The 19,316-nt window shown below is 33.1% G+C and overlaps 2 protein-coding genes across 6 annotated transcripts; both read right to left on the bottom strand.

The window, feature by feature from the left end:
• Positions 1–3,277: 3,277 nt before the first annotated feature.
• Positions 3,278–7,144, bottom strand: LOC114293110 (serine/threonine-protein kinase ATM). 5 transcript variants are annotated; one of them, XM_082874565.1, is made up of 4 exons: positions 6,812–7,142; positions 5,479–5,625; positions 5,157–5,378; positions 3,278–3,528 (listed from the first exon to the last, which is right to left on the bottom strand). In XM_082874565.1, exons 1-4 carry the CDS (start codon positions 6,965–6,967, stop codon positions 3,514–3,516), a joined length of 540 nt encoding a protein of 179 aa, XP_082730691.1. In that variant the 5' UTR covers positions 6,968–7,142; the 3' UTR covers positions 3,278–3,513. The 5 variants fall into 5 exon arrangements, with proteins under 5 accessions (XP_082730691.1, XP_082730694.1, XP_082730693.1 ...); XM_082874568.1 differs by having other exon boundaries at positions 5,479–5,671; positions 6,812–7,141; XM_082874567.1 differs by lacking the exon at positions 6,812–7,142 and adding an exon at positions 6,200–6,512 and having other exon boundaries at positions 5,479–5,671.
• A 4,356-nt stretch (positions 7,145–11,500) lies between these two features.
• On the bottom strand, positions 11,501–17,854 carry LOC145793504 (uncharacterized). Its single transcript, XM_082876348.1, has 7 exons — positions 17,796–17,854; positions 17,614–17,650; positions 17,188–17,247; positions 16,959–17,030; positions 12,476–12,607; positions 12,204–12,320; positions 11,501–12,091 (listed from the first exon to the last, which is right to left on the bottom strand). The coding sequence occupies exons 1-7, from the start codon at positions 17,852–17,854 to the stop codon at positions 11,879–11,881; spliced, it is 690 nt and encodes a 229-aa protein (XP_082732474.1). The 3' UTR covers positions 11,501–11,878.
• Positions 17,855–19,316: the final 1,462 nt, after the last annotated feature.

The following is a 19,316-nucleotide window of genomic DNA, read 5'->3' as shown; positions in this document are numbered from 1 at the left end:
GAGTTCCCTTTTTATTCTAGGACTTTTGTCCCTTATCCACTTATCTCGGATTTCGATATCTTCGGAGATAACCTCGGCCTTGCCGAGATCACCTCGGCGTCATGACCAGGACACGTGGCACCTCGGCTGACACGTCGGCGTCACCTTGCTACGTGTTGGTACTCAAAAAATATATCTCCACAACAACCTTAAGTTGCAAATTGTGCTTACGCAGGCTTGGGTAATTGTGCAAGAGTTTTGATCAATTGCTTTACTCTTTATTCCACATTGATTCAGGGCGGAAGTATAAGTCTAAAGGAATTCGGGTCCGATAATGGGAATTAGTACCTTGCTAACTCATCTTTTTATTTGTCGCTTTCTCAAGTTGAGGGTGCCAATCTAATTGGAATGCTCTATGTTTGAGATTGACATTCTTTTTGTTTCTTTATCAGTGTTCATCTCGTGTATTTTTTACTTTTCTCTTTCAATAATATCTCATACAAAAGAAAAAGAAAAAAAAAATTTGCTTTACTCGTCCCGTCTATTCATGCCATCCAAATCTATTACGAAAAACTTGGGTAACATTTGGTAAAAATTTTTAAATATAATTTGAAAATAGGAGTTGTATTTTGAGTTTGTGAGTTTTGAAATTATGATTTGAGTGTGAAAAATTTGTTTGGTGAATAAGTTTTGAATTGAATAAGAAATTTTTGATGTGGCATATGATATTTGATACGAAAACTTACAACTCATAATCAAATACACAACTCAAAATTCTATTTAAAGCTCATAAAAAATTCTAATTTTTTTTTCTTTAAAATATAAAAAATAACATGTGGCAATTGATAAAAAAAAAATATACTGTTCCGGTCAACCGGTCGGATGTCTAGGGGGACGACCGTTTAGCCCAAATTTTCCCGCTTTGGACCGAATTTTTAAAAGTGAGTGTGAAATTAATTTTTGATAGCTATAACCAAACACCATGTGCAAACTAAGAGCTAAAATCACAATTCCAAAACTCCTCCAAATAGAGCCTTGCTTTTTTTATTCTTCATGAGGGGAAGAAAATGGAGAGAGGGACTATTCATGCATAGATGGAAGCATGGAAAAGTAACTCAGTAAGGCCATGGACCTTTGCTTTTTTGTAGTAACAGTTGATGCATTCTTTTCATCTCATTGTCGCTTCTATTGACTTGAGCATTCCATCATCTAAAATGGTTCAAAAAGAGTTAGGTTAGAGATTTTAAATGAATTATTAAATATTTTATCAAATTTCTTATACGGGTATGAGACTCACACACATGTAATTTATGTAGGTTCTACATTTATGTAAGAGATTTGATAAAATATTTGATAATTCAATTGGGGTCTGTAACATTTTCCGTCCAAAAATCACAAAAATCCATTTTTTTTAGGAGCCCAATCATCGAGCGGTTTTTGAAAATTGTTTTTGAGACCAAAAAAAAAAGAATAATTGCTTGGTTCCATTTTTCAAAAAACACTTTTCAGAAAATTCTACTTTCTTATTTTTCGTATTTTTTTGTTTTTACAGAATTTTTTTTAATATTTTAAGCAATTTTTTTTACTTTTTAGACACATCTAACAGAAATACACTTAAAAAGTAAAAAAATTATAAAAAAAATCTTTTAAAAATTCACTAAATACCAAAAATACAAAAAAATACAAGAATTCAGTACATTTTTTTATATTTTTATGTATTTATTAATTTTTTAAAATATTTTTTCATAAATTTTTTACTTTTTAGATACATATAAGTAACGTGCATCTAAAAAAATAAAAAAATGTTTAAAATTTTAAAAATATTCACTAAAAACAAAAAAAAAAAACACGAAAATCAAAAAACTCAATTTTCAAAAAACTTAATCCAGAAAACTTAAACCAAACACAATAAAATTAAAAAACAACTCAAGGTGTGTTTGATTGGACAGACTGAATAAGAGGATTAGAATTTATTGGACTTGAATCTTGGGACTAAAATCCCCCGGATTATTTAGTTGGATTGGATTTGTATTCTATGTTTATTTTCTCATGGGATTAGATGCCTCGAAATGACTATTTTATTGAATCCAATGTTTGATTGGATGGATTGGATAAGGATAAATGTTCAAAAGACTATTTTATCCTTATAATTTATAATTTATATTTTTTATTTAATATCTAATTTTAAATTTGTAATTAGGGATGTAATCGGTTCGGTACGGTCGGTATTTAGGTAAAAAATTACACCGAACCGATAATGTCGGTTTTATTATTTTGAACACCGATACAGGCCGCTTCTCATATCAAACCGCACCGAACCGAACCAATTGAAGCGGTTCGGTTTGGTGCGGTTTCATCGGTTTAGAATTTTTCAAACTTGAGCCATTTTTAAATTTAATCATTAATCTATATAAAAATATTAAATTAGTTATTTGTCTACCATTTTAAATATATCCAATCCATCCATTTAATATATACTTTTTAATTCCTAAATTAACAAAAATAAAAACAAAAAAAAAAAGTGTAGAAATGCTAAGGTTTCAAGAATGATGAGTTAGAGTTAAAATTATATATAATAAGAGTTTACAAACTTAGGTTATAAAGATGATAAGGTTAATTAATTAAGGTTAATAATTTATTATACTTATTAATATCATTAGATTATTAGATTATATATATATATATTATAAATACAATATATGTTGAAGCCACTACTAAAATTTCAGTGTTTTGCGACGGTAAAGTGCCGTCGCTAATACTCCTAATGCCGTCGCAAAAATTTTTTTGCGACGGTAAATGACTTTTTGCGACGGCAAGAGGGGGGTCGCAATTGGGGGGGTTGCAAAAAGTTTTTGCGAATGTTTTGCGACGGCATTTTTTCCTTTTGCGACGGTACTTTGCAGTCGCTAATAATATTTAAAATTTATTGACTTTTTGCGACGGCACTATTTTACCGTCGCAAAAAATATTATTTGAGACGGCAAAAATTACCATCGCTAATAGTCTTTTTTTTGCAACGACAAGAACACTGTTTTTGCGACGGTTTGGTGCCGTCGCAAAAAATATTAAAAATATGAAAAATTTCTATATTTTTGCGACAGTGTACTACCGTCGCAAAAAGTACTAAAAAAATAATAAATTTTCTATTTTAAATAATAAAATTTTTATTTTTTGCAACAGAATAAAAATAATAAAATTTTCTGTTTTTTGCACAAAAAAGAAAAAAAATCCTCCAATAAAATTATTAAAAATATTAAAATTTCTCCATAATAATTGCATAATAATATAAAAATTCCTGTATAAAAACAACTTCTTCATAATAAAATATTCTTCTATTCATAATTACACATCAACAAAATTATCCCACTACATAATGTTCCATAATACATATATAATGTTTAAATACATTATTTTGTTCATAATTCAAAATAACATAAATCAAAATTAAATGTTTTTCTCATCATTCTTCGTAGATAACAAAAACAGAAGTTAGCCACATTCTCCACAGGCATGCATTCCACAAGAAGCACACTTCTACATGGAAAATATCTGAAAAATAAAAATAAAAATAATTAATGACAATATAATTATGTGTTAATGTTAATTACAAAAAAACATAAAAATTTAACTACTATAGCATCAAATACAACATTTTTTTTGTTAGTCATCAAATCCCACATGGAACTAGTTTGCCTAGAGTGATATCCGACTCTAACTCTCAAATCAGAGCAATTTGTTAAGATTGGTATATTTTTAAGAATAGATCATCAATTTGTTATAATATATATGTGATTTGATCATACAATTATTTACATCTGAGCAATTTATTTTTTATATGTATATTTTTCTCAACTTGTCATATGAGATGAACAATTTAAATCATTAATATTATGACATAATAATCTCACAATATATCAACTTTACCTATAAAATTGAGATCTCAACAAATTTAAATTTCAGTTTTAAGTTTATTGGGAATAAAGAGAACTAAAAGGTATTAGGGTGTTAATTAACCAAAATACATGTAGTTTACTAATATAATTAGAGAGAGTATAAAAAGACTATATTACCCTTGACTAAATACTCAAATAACATTTAACAAAGTTCTAAGGGGCTATAGCTTCAATTTATTATTCTGTGCATCATTCAAATGATCTTTCATGTGCATACTTCTCTTCCTAGGATATATTTGTTTTCAATCCTTTTATACACAAATAATAACTTAAAACCATAAATTCAAACCCTGTTCACATGTATGTTATGAATCTTAAATTTAGGCACAGATTCCATGTGGTCTTTCAACTGATAATTCAAACTTTTAGTTGAAATACATAATTATGTGTTTAAATGGAAAACAAAAATAATTCTCTTCCTTAAAATTGGGTGAGCATCTGTGACTTCTTTTGAATCCATATTTTCACTCACCTTGAAACAGAATCTATCGCAACCCATAACAATGGATAGTTAAAAGTAGAAAAGAAAAGATGGAGAAAAAGAAAGCATAATACAAAAAATAGGGTTTTATAATGAGTCACTTTTCCCATCCCAGACCCATGTATTTTCATTAAATAGTTTGAGAAATTACAAGATTACCCTTAATGAAATAACATAAACTCTACCATTTATCTATACATCTGAATAGTGGTGTCTCCAAGTGTTTTCATACATGGCAATTTTATAACATTTTTATGGACAATTTTATATCATTTTCATTGACATTCTACATAAGCTTCCACTTTTAACTGACCAATAATCACCCTAAACACAAAAACATGACCAAACAAAAAAAAATTTGTATTTTATGTAATGAAACAAACCCACAACTTACATTGAGCATGGTCTCAGAAACCAGGATTGTAATTCATATTTAAAAGAAAGTGTCCTTTAACGACTAATGCAACCAGCAAACAGTGTACACTCTTCTAATAGTGTAATATCTTCAATGTACAAAGAAAACATGAAACAAAATGCACATACATCAAATTCAATGAAAGAGAGTTTGGCAAGCACAAAACATGGTTGGTATGGTAAAACCTCATTTGAAAAAAATAGCAAAATCCAAATGTAGTATGGACTCACCCAGATTGTTTTTGACGTCATATCAATTATCTTAACCCAATCTTTGATAAAACCTCACTAGGAAAACATAGAAAAATCCAAATGCACTATGAACTCACCCGAATTGTTTGTGATGTCATATCAATTATCTTAACAGAGTCGTCAATCAGATACTTCTTCAGAAGCCGCATAAGTGAAATCAGAAGTTCTTCAGATATACCAGTGTCCATGCGAAAACTAATTTCTGTACTATTATCAGGATTAAGTGGTCGGCAAACATGTGTCTGTCCAGAATCTCCAGGGAGATGAAAAACAACGCTATGAGGATTTCCAATACCAACCTGCAGTCACAATAAAGAGTACACAATCATTTCAGTATCAACGCAAAACAATGGGCAACAAACAATAACAAAGACATTGAAATAAAAATAAAAATAATACCCTAGATATAAAATCAGACACCAATGCCATAAAATTATTCCCATCATCCAAACCACACACGGGGACTAGTGTCCATACTGCCTGGACAATTTGATTGTCACAACACCAATAGTTATCTCCATAAGTATCTTCTGTGTTGTTTTTCCTCTGCAAAATATCCCCCATGACTAATTTCTTGTGTAATGCTTTGAGACTGCAAGAACAAAATAAGAGGGTCATCCAGCAAGGAATAGAAAATCACTCAAAAAGTTCTAAGATTCACAACTAGGTTTTTATTTTGAGACACATTTAGATCATCATATGCCAAATTGATATGGTTCAACAACATTTTCGTGCAAACCAATTCTTTTAAAAGTTAGCCATAGCATCTTCTTAAGTTTAAATAACAAAAGCACAATATAATTTCACAACATTCAAACTTTGCGACATTAAGTTTAAAAGATATTTCATAATCCTTGAGCACTGCCGTTTGCGATACTTCCTTCCATCCATGAGTGACAAAAATGATAGAGAGCAATTCATTTGTTAGCTATCAGTTTCTATTTCAATATGTGCTTATGACATGGAACAGGACCAATGAAGACCTGAATTTTAGAGCACAAAACAAAATCAACAATTAAACAGACAGCAACCATGATGGATTTAGTCACGCACTTAGAACACCAAACATGCTGCCAATGTCTAATGCAAAAGAGAAGAACTGGTTTTTTTTAACACAAACCTTCTCATGCTCAACCACCATCCATGTCTCAAAACTGAATGAAAATATAGAACTAGCAAGAGAGAGACAGATACTTGCTAGCCAGACACTCAGATGTGGACAAATCATTGAAATATAGCTCCTGGACCACCTCCTACTATACACAACCCGACCAAGAGAAGATATAAACACATACAAAAATGGTAATATAAACCCTTATTTTCAACCCATTCTTGACTTGTATTCACAGCTAACAACATAAAAGCACTTTACAGTTAAACATTCATCTTCCTATATATATTCAGCAAAAAAAAAAAAAAAAAACTCATTTTCTGAAAAATTATGGAAGGAAAAAAAAAACATGAATGGTATATAATTCTTACCAAGAACACGTATGAACAAGAATTATATATATATATATATATATATAGAGAGAGAGAGAGAGAGAGAGAGAGAGAGAGAGAGAAAAGGTGAAAGAAAGCACAAAAACCAGAAAGGAAGATAGCAAAGAAGAGTTAAGATGTAAACTGTGTTTGTTTATATGAAACAGAACAATATAATAAAAACCCACTGAATCAATCAAAATTATCTCAATAAAATTAACCGTATATATTCAAAGTAAGCAAATAAAACCTTGAATAAAATTATCTCCTTCTCTGAATCTTCAAAAGTTATCAATCGAGCTCCGTATACGGACGACATTTTGTGAGACGGATCGGAGGAGAAACCGAAATCAAAAACAAGAGATGGGGAAAGCCACTGGAATGAGAGCAGGAGAGGGAAAGCCATCGTCTGCCACAGTCGCGAGAGAGACAGAGATGGGGATTTTTGGTTCAAAAATTAGGGATTTGAGATTTGGGGATTTTTGGTTGAGGGGGGGAAAAACGAGCGGGAATGGAAAAGGGGGAAGAGATTAGGGATTTTGGGTTTGGGGTGGGAGGAACCCGAGTTTTTTTGGAATTTTTTTTTTTATTTTCATTACAAATGAATATTTAAATAATAAATTTTTTTTTCCGCAATGGAGGATTTGTTAAAAAAAATTATTTTTTATTAAATTTTTTTTTATAGTTGATGAATTTTTTTTTTTTTCATTTAGTAAGGTTGAAAATTTATTTGTTTCATATTTATTTTAATGAATAAAAATTTATTATTATTTTTTTATTTGGTAGAGATAGGGATAATAATTTTCATTAAAATAAAGTTAATTTTTTGTGGTCAATAAAAATATTTTTTTGCGACTCATTTTATTTTTTTTTGGTTACTAAAAATCAAGAACTAATTTTTTTTGGTAGAGGATAGAAGCGGCAGTAGTGGTGAAAGTGGTGGTGGTAGTGATGGTGAAGGAGATAAGTGGTGAAGTTGTGGTAGTGGTAGAGAAGATAGAATAACGGTGGTAGATAAGAGGTAATAATAGTAGTAGTAGAGGTGGTAGTAGAGTGGTAGCGATGGTGGTAGTAATGATAGTTGTAGAGGTGGAGTGACAACAGTGGTAGTAGTGGAATGGCATTTGCAGTAGTGGTGAATGTGGTTGAGAAGATGGGTGGTGAGAGAGAGATGAGTGAGAGACAGATAGAGAAGAGAGATAGAGAGAGAGAGAGAGAGAGAGAGAGAGAAATAGACAGAGACAAAGTAATGAGCGAGAGAGAGACAAAATGGTCGCTAAAAGTGCATTTTCTTGTAGTGGAGAGCTCGGTAAATAGAGAAGAGACGAGAGAGAGAGTGAGCAAGGTGAACACAGTGGGGGAGAGAGACAGACAGACAAAGAAGAGTGATGAGTGAGAGAGAGAAAGAGAAGAGAGGGAGAGACATAGAGAGAAAGAGAGAGACGAACAGACAGAAAATAGTGATGAGTGAGAGAGAGAAAGAGACACAGAGAGAAAGAGAGAGACGGACAGACAGAGAAGAGTGATGAGTGAGAGAGAGAAAGAGAAAGAGAAGAGAGAAAGAGAGAGATAGACAAACAGAGAAGAGTGATGAGTGGGAGAGAGAGAAAAAAAAGACAGAGACACATAGAGAAATGGAGAGACAGACAGACAGAGAAGAGTGATGAGTAAGAGAGAGAAAGAGAAGAGAGATAGAGAGATAGGAAGATGAAAAAATGAGTGAAAAGAGAAACGTTCAAAAGAGTAAGACGACGTCGTTTATAGTGGATCGATAAATTGAGAAGGAGCTCGATAAATAGAGAAGATGGAAGTAAGAAAGTGTGCAAGGCGAACATAGTGAGAGAGAAATAGACAAATAGACAAGTAGACAAAGAGAGAGAGAGAGAGACAGACAGAAAAGTGATGAGTGAGAGAGAGACATGGAGAGAGATAAACAGAAAAAAAGAGAGAGATAGAGGGAGAGATAGAAAAAGAGAGAGAAATAAGAGATGAGCGAGAGTAGACAAAAAGAGAGAGAAATAGAGCGAAAAGATATGAGCGAGAGAAGGACACAAAAAAAGAGAGAGAGACAGAGAGAGAAGAGAAATGGGCGAGAGAGATAGAAAGATAAGAGAGAGAGAGAGAAAAAAAAAGAAATGAGAGAGATAGAGAGAAGAGAGATGAGCGAGAGAGACAGAGAGAAAAAACAGATGAGAGAGATAGAGAGAAAAGAGATAGGCGAGAGACACAGAAAGAAAATGAGAGAGAGAAACAGACAGACAGAGAAAGAAGAGTGATGAGTGAAAGAGATAAAGAGAAGAGAGAGATAGAGACAGAGAGACATGAAGATGAAAAAATGAATGAAAAGAGAAATGTTATATCAAAAGAGTAAGACGACATTGTTTTTTTTTTAATTTTTTTTGCGACAAAAAAATACCGTTAAATTTATTCAAACCATTTTATGACTGTATATATATGAAACTGTCTCAAAACCACAATCACTATGCTAGGTTAGAGTTTTCCAAAAACTCTTTTGAGAAAATTATGTTTTCTTGTTTTTTGTGTTATATTGTTTTTACTGAATTTTTTTTAATATTTTAAGTATTTTTTTAATTTTTAGACACACTTAACATAAATACACCTAAAAATTTTAAAAATTTAAAAAAAAATCTTTTAAAAATTCACTAAATACCAAAAATACAATAATTCAATACATTTTTTTTTTGTATTTTTATGTATTTATTAATTTTTTAAAAAAAAATTCATAATTTTTTTTTTGATACATTTAAGTAAGGTGCATTTAAAAAAAATATTTAAAATTTTAAAAATATTCACTAAAAAAAAAAAACACAAAAGTCACTTTTTGCGACGGCAGAAAATGCCGTCTCAAAAGAGCAGAGTATTTGCGACGGCACCATTTGCCGTCTCAAAAAAGCAGAGCATTTGCGACGGCACAATTTGCCGTCTCAAAAAATGAGAGTATTTGTGACGGCAGAAAATACCGTCGCAAATACTCCCATTTTTTGAGACGGCGAATTGTGCCGTCGCAAATACTCTGTTTTTTTGAGACGGCAAATGGTGCCGTCGCAAATACTCTGCTCTTTTGAGACGGCATTTTCTGCCGTCGCAAAAAGTGACTTTTTGAGACGGCAAGTGTGCCGTCGCAAATAGTTCCGTCTCATAAACCCACTTTTCTTGTAGTGAGCGGTCGGTTTCGGTTTAGATCGGTGCACAAGGTGCTTAAACCGATATTGAACCGAAAACCGAAAAAAATCAAATTTAAAAACCGCACGGACCGATTCTTGTTAAAAAAACAGACCAAATATAGCCGATTTGGTCCGGTTCAATCGGTTTGGTCGGTTTTTTCGGTTTTTCTTACATCCCTATTTGTAATCTATAATTTAACAACACTAAATTTTTTTAATTTATAAGGCCATAATTTTTAATTTATTATTTTTAATTAAATTTAATTTATAATTTATAATTTATAATTTAGTTTTTTATTTAATATATAATTTTAAATTTATAATTTATAATTTACAAAATGTTCAAAAGACTAGGAAAAAAATGTAATAACAATAAAAAAATTTAATTCATAAATATTTTATATTTTAAATTTTTTATCATTTAATTTAACAACACAAAAATTTTTTTTTTTTTAAGGCCATAATTTTTAATTTATTATTTTTAATTAAATTAAATTTATAATTTATAAATGCTCAAAATATTATTTTACCATTTTCCAATTGTTTACTAAGTAATAGCATGAGAGTAACATTTCACATATTAATCCCATAAGATATTAATCCCATGTAAATAATGATACCCCCTAGGATTATTTAGTCCCTCATACGAGGGATATGGAGTCCGGTCAAATTTCATGTTTGACGGACTAAAATTGCACCAAACAATGGGTATCCCCTCCAATAGATTCTCCCCCTAATCCCTTGAATAAAACGCACCCTCATTGTTTAGAAAATTTCAAAATTTTGTCTTTTGAAATTTCAAAAAGTACTCTCACACAAAAAACAAAAACAATATAAAATAGTAGGTTTTTTTGAAGTTATTATTAGAAAAAAAAAAAAAAAAAACTATACATTACATGACAGTCCCACAAGAAAGCTATCACTGATGTGTTTTCCTTCATTGTGAGACCACTACAAGAATTAACACTTTTGGCAACAAAAAAATTGGTCGCTAAAAGTCAATTTTTGGTCGGCAAAAGTTATCCGCGACCAATTTTTTTGGTCGCTACTTTGGTCGCCAATTGAGGGTCGGCAAAAGTAATTCGCGACCAAAATTGTGGTTGGTCGGCAAAAGTTAGATTTCGCGACTAAATTTTTCGTCGCTAAATGTTTAATTACCGCGACTAATTTATTTTGTCGCCAAAACACTTTGGTCGCGAAAAGTGATATTTTCGCGACCAAAAAATTTGGTCGCCAATTATCACATTCAATGACCAAAAAGTTTGGTCGCCAATTGTGACATTCTGCAACCAAAATTTGTTTGGTCGCCAATTGTGACATTCTGCGACCAATATTTTTTTTGGTCGCCAATTGTGACATTTCGCGACTAATCAATTGGTCGCCAATTGTGACATTCTGCGACCAAAATTTGTTTTGGTCGTCAATTGGGACATTTCGCGACCAAAAATTATGGTCGCCAATTGTGACATTCTGCGACCAAAATTTTTTTAGTCGCCAATTGTGACATTTCGCGACTAATCAATTGGTCGCCAAAACTATAAAAACCAAACCAAATTTTGGTCGCCAATACCCAACAAAATAAACCTGTAATTTATAATAATTCATCCAATTTATTCAATATAATCTGTAAAAAGAAGAAATCATTCAAACCAACAAATAAATTGAATCATCAACATTCAACAAAATACATATATCAACCACTTCTGAACCTGTTTAATTAAAGTCAGCAACTATTATAAGTTTACATCCGCAAATAATTCGAAACTACATATTTCATTTAGCATAAAAATTATACGTTTATCATCGACTAGAGAAACAATTTCTTCACACATGACTGCAAATTGGATACAACTGAGTTATGGTTGATGGGGAGGCCCCTACCAGAGTGTAATGCTGTTCGAGCTAAGTCTGCCAAATGAAAATGGAGTCAAATTTTGTACTAGACAGTTCATCCTCAGAGAGTATGTCTTGGCTTGATGACTAAGAAAATGATACATGAATATTTACCCCCTTTCTTTTTACCTCCTACGTACGAACCATATGTATAAATATAGGACCTATCATATCTATAAAATAATAAGATCCACCATTATTTTTCAACGGATCATGCTAATGACAAATTAATGTGTAGTCTAGATTTTTGCAGTGTTTGTGGCGGGCTTCATCCCGTTCTTTTGAAGATTCTTCTCAATGTCAATCATATCACGTGGTAGTTCAATTCCCTGGAATAGCAGTTTCAGGTCGTCATCAACCTTGATTGGCACTCGAGGGTCATTTGGATAGGCTATGTCCTCTTGCGAGTCGAAGTTCGACAACAGCCAGATTTGACCAGCAGCTTTCAAAGCCTATGAAGAAAATACAAATTTTGCTCTAAAATTCCAAGAAAAACGAAAATTAAAGGTTATAATGCAAAGTCCATGCAAGTATTTGGCTATTATTTTAGGCGGTAACACAAACCTGTAGATCCTCCATGACAGTTGGGTATGCATCCTTGAGATCAATAACAGCAATGCCCTCTGGAATTTTACGTATTAGGATGAGTAGTTGATTCTTGTCCTCCAGAGCATGTTTGGACTGTAATCAAATAAAGACCAAGTAAATTCTCAGCACAAAGACAACTTTTTTTCGAAACTTTTTGGGCAGGCACCTGTAACAATCTATGAACTCTTGGGGAAGACAGAGAAGTTCAATTGTCTGCCAGGGTTCCAGGTGAAAAGATTAGGATTTACCTTGTAAGCGAAGCACCTCCCATCATAGTTCACTTTTGGGTTATTCCTCAAACTGTCAAAGACAGCCTTGTTGGAATTAATGTCAACATAACATGCTTCATTTATTTGCTCTGGTGTAAAGGCTTGCCTTGTCTGCAGAACAAGAAACATAAATAATTAAGGTGTAATTAATCCCTTTCAAGTGAGCCTACAAAAAATGAGAGGACAAATCAACCAATGACTTCCCACATGCCCCTGCCTCGCACACTGGCATCCTGCAGGGGTAGCTGGGTTGTGCAGCAAGTATCAGCAGCAGGAATAAGTTCAAGGCTCACAGCATAAGAAGTATTGGAGGAACTATAAAACTTCTACAACCTCTATATTTTTTTGCTAAGTCTATAACATAACCTCTATATTTGAACACTGTAGATCTACCCAAAGAAATCTCACATTATCCAACCCCCAGCTGGATGAAAAATCTCGAGAGATAAATAATGCTCAATATGTAAAGAGCCCCAGAGAAATCGGTGTAACAAGTATTGTCAGACTTGTCAGTGTTGGGAACCATAACCAGTTTCCTCTTAGCCAATATCATTGCTAACAACTGTTATGTTATGTGACTAAGCACTTTGCATCCTTATTGATGAAACTGATAGTTTTCATCTAACATGTCCAAAACATCAAAGGTAAATATAGAAATTTTCAACTTCTCAGGAAAGAACTTGTATAAAATCGATATTTTCAAGCACTTTCTACTTATCCATCCCCCCGTGATAGATTTAGTTACAACGTGTCCGTGAATGTTCTCACAGAGGCAGAATGTTCATAAGAAGTGGTATGAAAGAGCACCTACAAAAGGGAAAAGAAGAGATATCCAGACTTTCGATCATATGTAAGTCAACATTTTAAAAATAGAATGCATTACATAACCACGTGTGAGAAGCTTAAGCATGCATGTGGAACACTGTAAAATACCTAGTATGCAAAATTACCCAAAGGTAAAAGAAGCCAAGACTGCAAAAACTGCCCAATTAATAGATTTCAATGCAATTAGATAATGAGGCAGAAAAAAAATTAATGTGTAGTCTAGATTTTTTTTCTGTGTTTTGGTATATAACTAGTCAATAGTCTTTCTTCACCAAGAGTGATCGATGGGGCGGCCCCTACCGCCTTGCAACCAAGTTTCTATTTTGTCTTGGGTACTTGATGTTCTTGCTATTTTAAGGCAATTAGGTACGTTTATCATCGACTAGAGAAACAATTTCTTCACACATGATTGCAAATTTGGTACAACTGAGTTATGGTTGATGGGGAGGCCCCTACCAGAGTGTAATGCTGTTCGAGTTAAGTCTGCCAAATGAAAATGGAGTCAGATTTTGTACTAGACAGTTCATCCTCAGAGAGTATGTCTTGGTTTGATGACTAAGAAAATGATACATGAATATTTACCCCCCTTTCTTTTTACCTCCTACGTACGAACCATATGTATAAATATAGGACCTATCATATCTATAAAATAATAAGATCCACTATTATTTTTCAACGGATCATGCTAATGACAACTTATGGTCTGTCTTTAAGGGGAGGTAATACCAAAATAGTTAGAATACTAAGCACTTTTTACATATTTTGACACATATAGGATGAACAATATAAAAACTTGATAAGTAGTTCAAGGGCTGAAAACTTAAAGCTTCAAAACATCTTGTACATATCAACATTGAAGATGAAAGATAAACATATATATATTCTACCCTTTCCGACATGATTGTGTCAAGATTAGGGTATTAAACTAAAAAACATAAGACCCCATATGTTTAGGATTTGTCTCCTAATTTTGTAATGTCTCACATTTGATTCACCAATAAGGGGATTAGTTGTGCGGACAGATTAATACTCCCTCAAAACCATGGGTTAAATTTCTCAGTGCCTTGGCATAATTAATTTCGCATGAGTCCTCGTCGGATTAACTTTCCTCCATCCCAACTCTTACTAAACATAGTACTGTAATTTCATAATATATATAAATCTCTCCAACATCCCATTGTATGAAAATAAATAGGGGATCCACGGTATTACTTAGACCATTAGCCATTCTCACTTTAATGCCTTGACTGCTGTGGCCTTGGCTATGGCTCGCAGCTGTGGCTGATCTGTATCACACACAAGGATACCAATTAGCCATTCTCACTTTAATGAGATCACACAGCCACCCTAACCTTCACTACTTCACCCAACTCAACACAAGAAGGCTGCCCATTATTAAATACACAGTCATTCCTGAGTTTCCATCTCCTCTCTTCTCTCCCCAAAAACCTTCATCCAATGTTCCTAAATTGGAGACCATTGTTGAAGAAGGATCCAACAAGTTTGACCTAGTGCATAACCACAAGTTGATGTATCTTCTTCCTGTGGTTCTTTCTATTGTTTCCTACATATTGATAGACAAATACATCATTGCTTGAATTGTAGTCCTTTTCACACATATCATATCCCTCCTTTGATGGACGAAGAACCCCTTTGTCGTTCTACCTCAAAACAATCCCAACCGTTTGATCATTTGATGACCTGAAGCCATGATCTAATTGCTATGAATATTTCGGGACAACAAGACAGATGAGGTGAGATATGTGTGTCTATGAAAAAACTGTGACATTGTACCTGCCCTTTCAAATCTCTCCAAAAACATTCATTCTATAAAAACAGACACATTTCTTGAAGAAAAGATCTAACTAGTTTGATGTTGTGCACATCATGTTTATGTGATCCTGTGTTTCTATCTTTTCTCTGTATAGCTAAATAGATATGTTCTTATTTGATGTCAACAAGATTGTAAAAGGGATAAGTGAGATGTGAGCTGCAAGAAAATTAGATATGGAGAAGTGTACTAACAGATTATATGCCCCCACAAGGGTTAGGTGTTTCTAAAGATAGCATCATAAAAATAAAAATAAAAAATCCTATTCTATTCATAAATATATATAGAAATAAAAGAACTTCAGTTTTAATAAAGTAACATGCAACTAATCATAAACACGATTAAACTAGAATAAGGCTGCAAAGATAAAATCAAAAGCTTCTTGAGAGACGGGAAAGCTTAACAGCTTCTTTAGGCGCAAAAAATATTTTACACAAAATCAAGTTGTCAATGGAGTCTAAAATGCAATATGAAGCAAGGGATGATATCAACAAAGCTCACTTTTTCTTTCCTCCCATCAGCAAAACAAGATTAAGACAGTCAATATGTATATAAATAGCATTCTATTGAAAAGCAATCCAAGCAAAGTCGAAAAGCACAAATTAGAGATGCTGGTTATCAAAGAAATATCACCCTAACACGCAACAAAACCAACCCAACTCCATAAGTTTTCAACCGTCCAAGAACCATCTACTCCATAATCTCTGAAGAAGCCTACAAAAAATGAAGCCATAATTAACAACACTACTTCATTCATATATACAAGTAAATTTCCTTGCACCTTGAAGAAAAAAGTTAGTATGTTTCTTTAATTAGGTTTGAGGGGATTGCTAAAATAAATTATCTTCATAGTTAAAAGTAACTTTTTCCGAGCAAATTTTTTTCAACAAAATAGAGTGTCAACTTGCCTATTTGCTACAAAGAGAAACCAAGAGGACCAAGATATTGTGGGGGCATCGGCATGGATTCTCCTATCATTGTGTGGTGTGTTGTCATCTATGAAAAAAGCAGTTTGAAGTCAAGTCAATGTTTCTTTTCCATTACTTCAGTGCATTCTCTAACAAAACAACATCCTGTTCTGTAGGATTTTGTTTTCCTTTAAAAATTCAATGATTGATTATAAACAAAATATGATTTAATAATTTCCACAACTAAAAAAAATACATAACAATGTGCATATAGTGCATCCAAGTTAGAAATGTTTCAACTTAATTATGTTAGCTCAATAAGCAAATTCATCCAATTGTAAATTAAACATATCCAAATAAGCATAATTTGCAACAGTAAATACTTACCAAATCATCATAATTAGCCCCAAAAAATAATTTTTTTATAGGAATCAGGCCGTCAATTTTCACCAAATCAACACCACCAAGTTCACATACTACTTCAATCTCTTAGTCATATTTTATAATCAAGTAACACACAAGTAGAACTTAGAATTTGCACGATCAATGCAAAAACGTGTGCACAGCAGTAGATATATAAACAATAAATGCACAGGTCACCAGTATAATCAATGATGCGATAGCACGAACCATCGATTTGCTGCCACAAGACAGACTGGAACATATACCCCTTGTTTGCTGTGCTGTATAAAGGAACATAATCTATGTCTGATAGACAAAAGAAAAGCTAAGACGAACAGCATTTTCTAGTAAAATAAATTATGAATGGAAAAGAAAATTAAGGTAGGTTCTTTGAGAGGCAGATTAGCCAGTGATTAATGTAGAACACTGCAGCAAACATCAATTGTGTGGCCAAAAACTGATTACAAAATATTATTATGAACAATATAAAGCATACCTGCAAGAGGGCAGTGATAGTACCAAAAGTGTTCGACAACAGTGGATCCAAATCTTGAAATAATTCTCTCTTCTAAACATATAAACAAAGACAAACACAAGGCATGAGTAACAAGGCATAGTACAAAACAATTCTCTCTTCTTTCTAGATTTTTTTCCCTTCTTGGTAAGGTACAAGAGGAAGGGGAAAAGTTGACACAGTAAATGAGCTTTAGCTCTAATTTTAGAACCTGGTTCGAGCCTTCAATCCAATTCTTAATCAAAACCCTCAAGCCTTGAATTCGAATACCCTGAATTGGTGTGAATTTGAAACTAAGATTTCATTAACTAAAAAGAAAAATTAACTTAATCAATTCAACAAATTGCCACAGTATTTGACCAAAATTTTGACCAATGAACCAGTGGATAACCCAATATATGTGAGAATGAGGAAACATATCAAAAGGATCATTATCAAAGGTCAAAAAAAAACTTGATGTAGCACCAAAAGAACAAAAGAGAAAGAAACTGTGGAATCAAATCCCAAATTAATATACCAATATTCAAAATCATATCCTAGTCCAATAAAAACCCATTACATAATGCTACCAATGCCTTTTCGATCCCCTTAAGTAATAGAAAAAACATGAGAAAAAGAAATTAGGAGAGGGTCATACCCTTTCCAGTTTGATGCCAATAAAGCCCCAAATTCCCCTGTTTAATGTCAAATAGTGAGCAAAATGAAGAAAATAATTAGCCCCAAATCGAAGGAGACAAAGAGAGGAAGACAGAGAGACACACACACGCACAGAGAGAGAAAGAGAGAGAGGGTGAAATAGAGGACATACCTACCCGAGACAAAGCGACGGTGGTGCTAACCCTTACGGTGTGCTCACCCAACCCTTGCGTTGTGCTCATCTAACCCTTGCGGTGATGCTCTAGTAACAGAGAGGAGGGCAGCGTGAGGCGTGAGAGAGAAGAGACACAGAGGCGTGAGGCGTGAGAAAAGAGAAAGGGGGAGGTGAGGTCATGTAGGGTGAGGTTTGGAATCTGTGTGTGAGAGGAACAGATATATCTAAAGGCGCCAATATATTCATTTCCCCCTAAAAATTTTTAGCAATTAAATCATTTATTTAGTGATAAAATTATTTTCTCATTAAAAATAAAATTATTAGTCACGAAAATAATTTTTTCATTAAATAATATTAAATTATAAAAAATTATTGGTGACGAAAATATATTCGTCATTAATAATTTTATTATTGGTGATCAATTTTTTCTTCACCAAAAGTCTGAAAATTTTGGCACCATCCGAAAAATTAGCGGAAAAATATTTAGTGACAAAAAAAATATAAATAATGACGAAAAATAATTTCGTCACCTAATTTTTTTATTATATATGCAGATTGGTGACGAAATTTTATTTTTGTCTCTAAAATTGGTACATTTGGAGACGAAAAATTATTTTCTTCATTAAAAGGTACGTCTTTCGTGACAAAATTTATTTTCGTCATTAGTTTTCGTCTCCAAAGACACTTTTTGTTGTAGTGAACAACCACAGCAGCGAATACCCAGCAATTGCTCCCTCTGTGTGAGAGAAAGACAGAGGGCGATGGCGATTTGCGGCGGTGGCGATGTGCGACGGATGTGAGCAACGGTGGCGAGGGACTTCGGTGAGCTAGAGAGAGTAGGCACCGATTGAGAGAAAGAACACAGAGAGGGAGGCGGACTGAGACATAGCAAGATAGAGACGATGGTGAATAGGTTTTTTTTTTTTTTTCTCTGCTTTCATGGTACAAAACAACGTCGTTTTAAAATTGGCGACCAAATTTATTTGTCGCAAAAAAATTTCAATTCCCGCCCCAATAAAAATCAAATTTCTCTCCCAAACTTTTGGCGACCAAAAGACCATATTAGTCGCAGAAAAGGTACCTTCGCCGACCAAAATATTTTAGTCGCCAAATCTCAATCAATGGCGACTAAAATATTAGTCGCTAAAAGTATTAATTTGGCGACTAATTTTTTTTGGTTGCTAAAAATAAGTTTTTCGCGACCAAATTTTTGGTCGCCAAAAAATATGTGACCTTCCGCGACCAAATTTGTAGTTGGTCGGCAAAAACATATCACTTTCTGCAACCAAGTCATTTTTTGGTCGCCAAAATATAACCTTCTGCGACCAATAATATTTGGTCGCCAAAAATAATGATCATTTGCGACTAATTAATATTTGGTCGCCAAAAGATAACTTTTAGCTACCAACTTTTACATTGGTCGCGAAAAGTGGTCGCGAAAAGTGCAGATTCTTGTAGTGGACTATGCTTTCCAAGAAGAGGTGAGTGGATTTCTTTTATTTATTTCTTTAATTATTTTTTTTTGTTAA

This window comes from Camellia sinensis, chromosome 6 (assembly GCF_055761805.1).
Source record: "Camellia sinensis isolate YWXY chromosome 6, ASM5576180v1, whole genome shotgun sequence".
In the NCBI taxonomy this organism is placed as follows: Eukaryota; Viridiplantae; Streptophyta; class Magnoliopsida; order Ericales; family Theaceae; genus Camellia; species Camellia sinensis.
Note: the sequence above shows the minus strand (reverse complement) of the source record. Positions and strands in the feature narration are given on the sequence as shown.

Bases quoted from the DNA above. Each gene is read 5' to 3' on its own strand.
- LOC114293110 (XM_082874565.1), bottom strand. From the start codon at position 6,967: ATGGCTTTCCCTCTCCTGCTCTCATTCCAGTGGCTTTCCCCATCTCTT. The intron at 5,626-6,811 runs GTTTTATTTGCT...GATATTTTGCAG, and splicing joins AGGAGATAATTTTATTCAAG to AGGAAAAACAACACAGAAGA. The intron at 5,379-5,478 runs GTATTATTTTTA...TTGTGACTGCAG, and splicing joins TGTCTGATTTTATATCTAGG to GTTGGTATTGGAAATCCTCA.
- LOC145793504 (XM_082876348.1), bottom strand. From the start codon at position 17,854: ATGAGCACAACGCAAGGGTTGGGTGAGCACACCGTAAGGGTTAGCACC. The intron at 17,248-17,613 runs GTATGACCCTCT...ACACCAATTCAG, and splicing joins TTGGCATCAAACTGGAAAGG to GGTATTCGAATTCAAGGCTT. The intron at 12,321-12,475 runs GTAAATCCTAAT...ATTTGATTACAG, and splicing joins GGAGGTGCTTCGCTTACAAG to TCCAAACATGCTCTGGAGGA.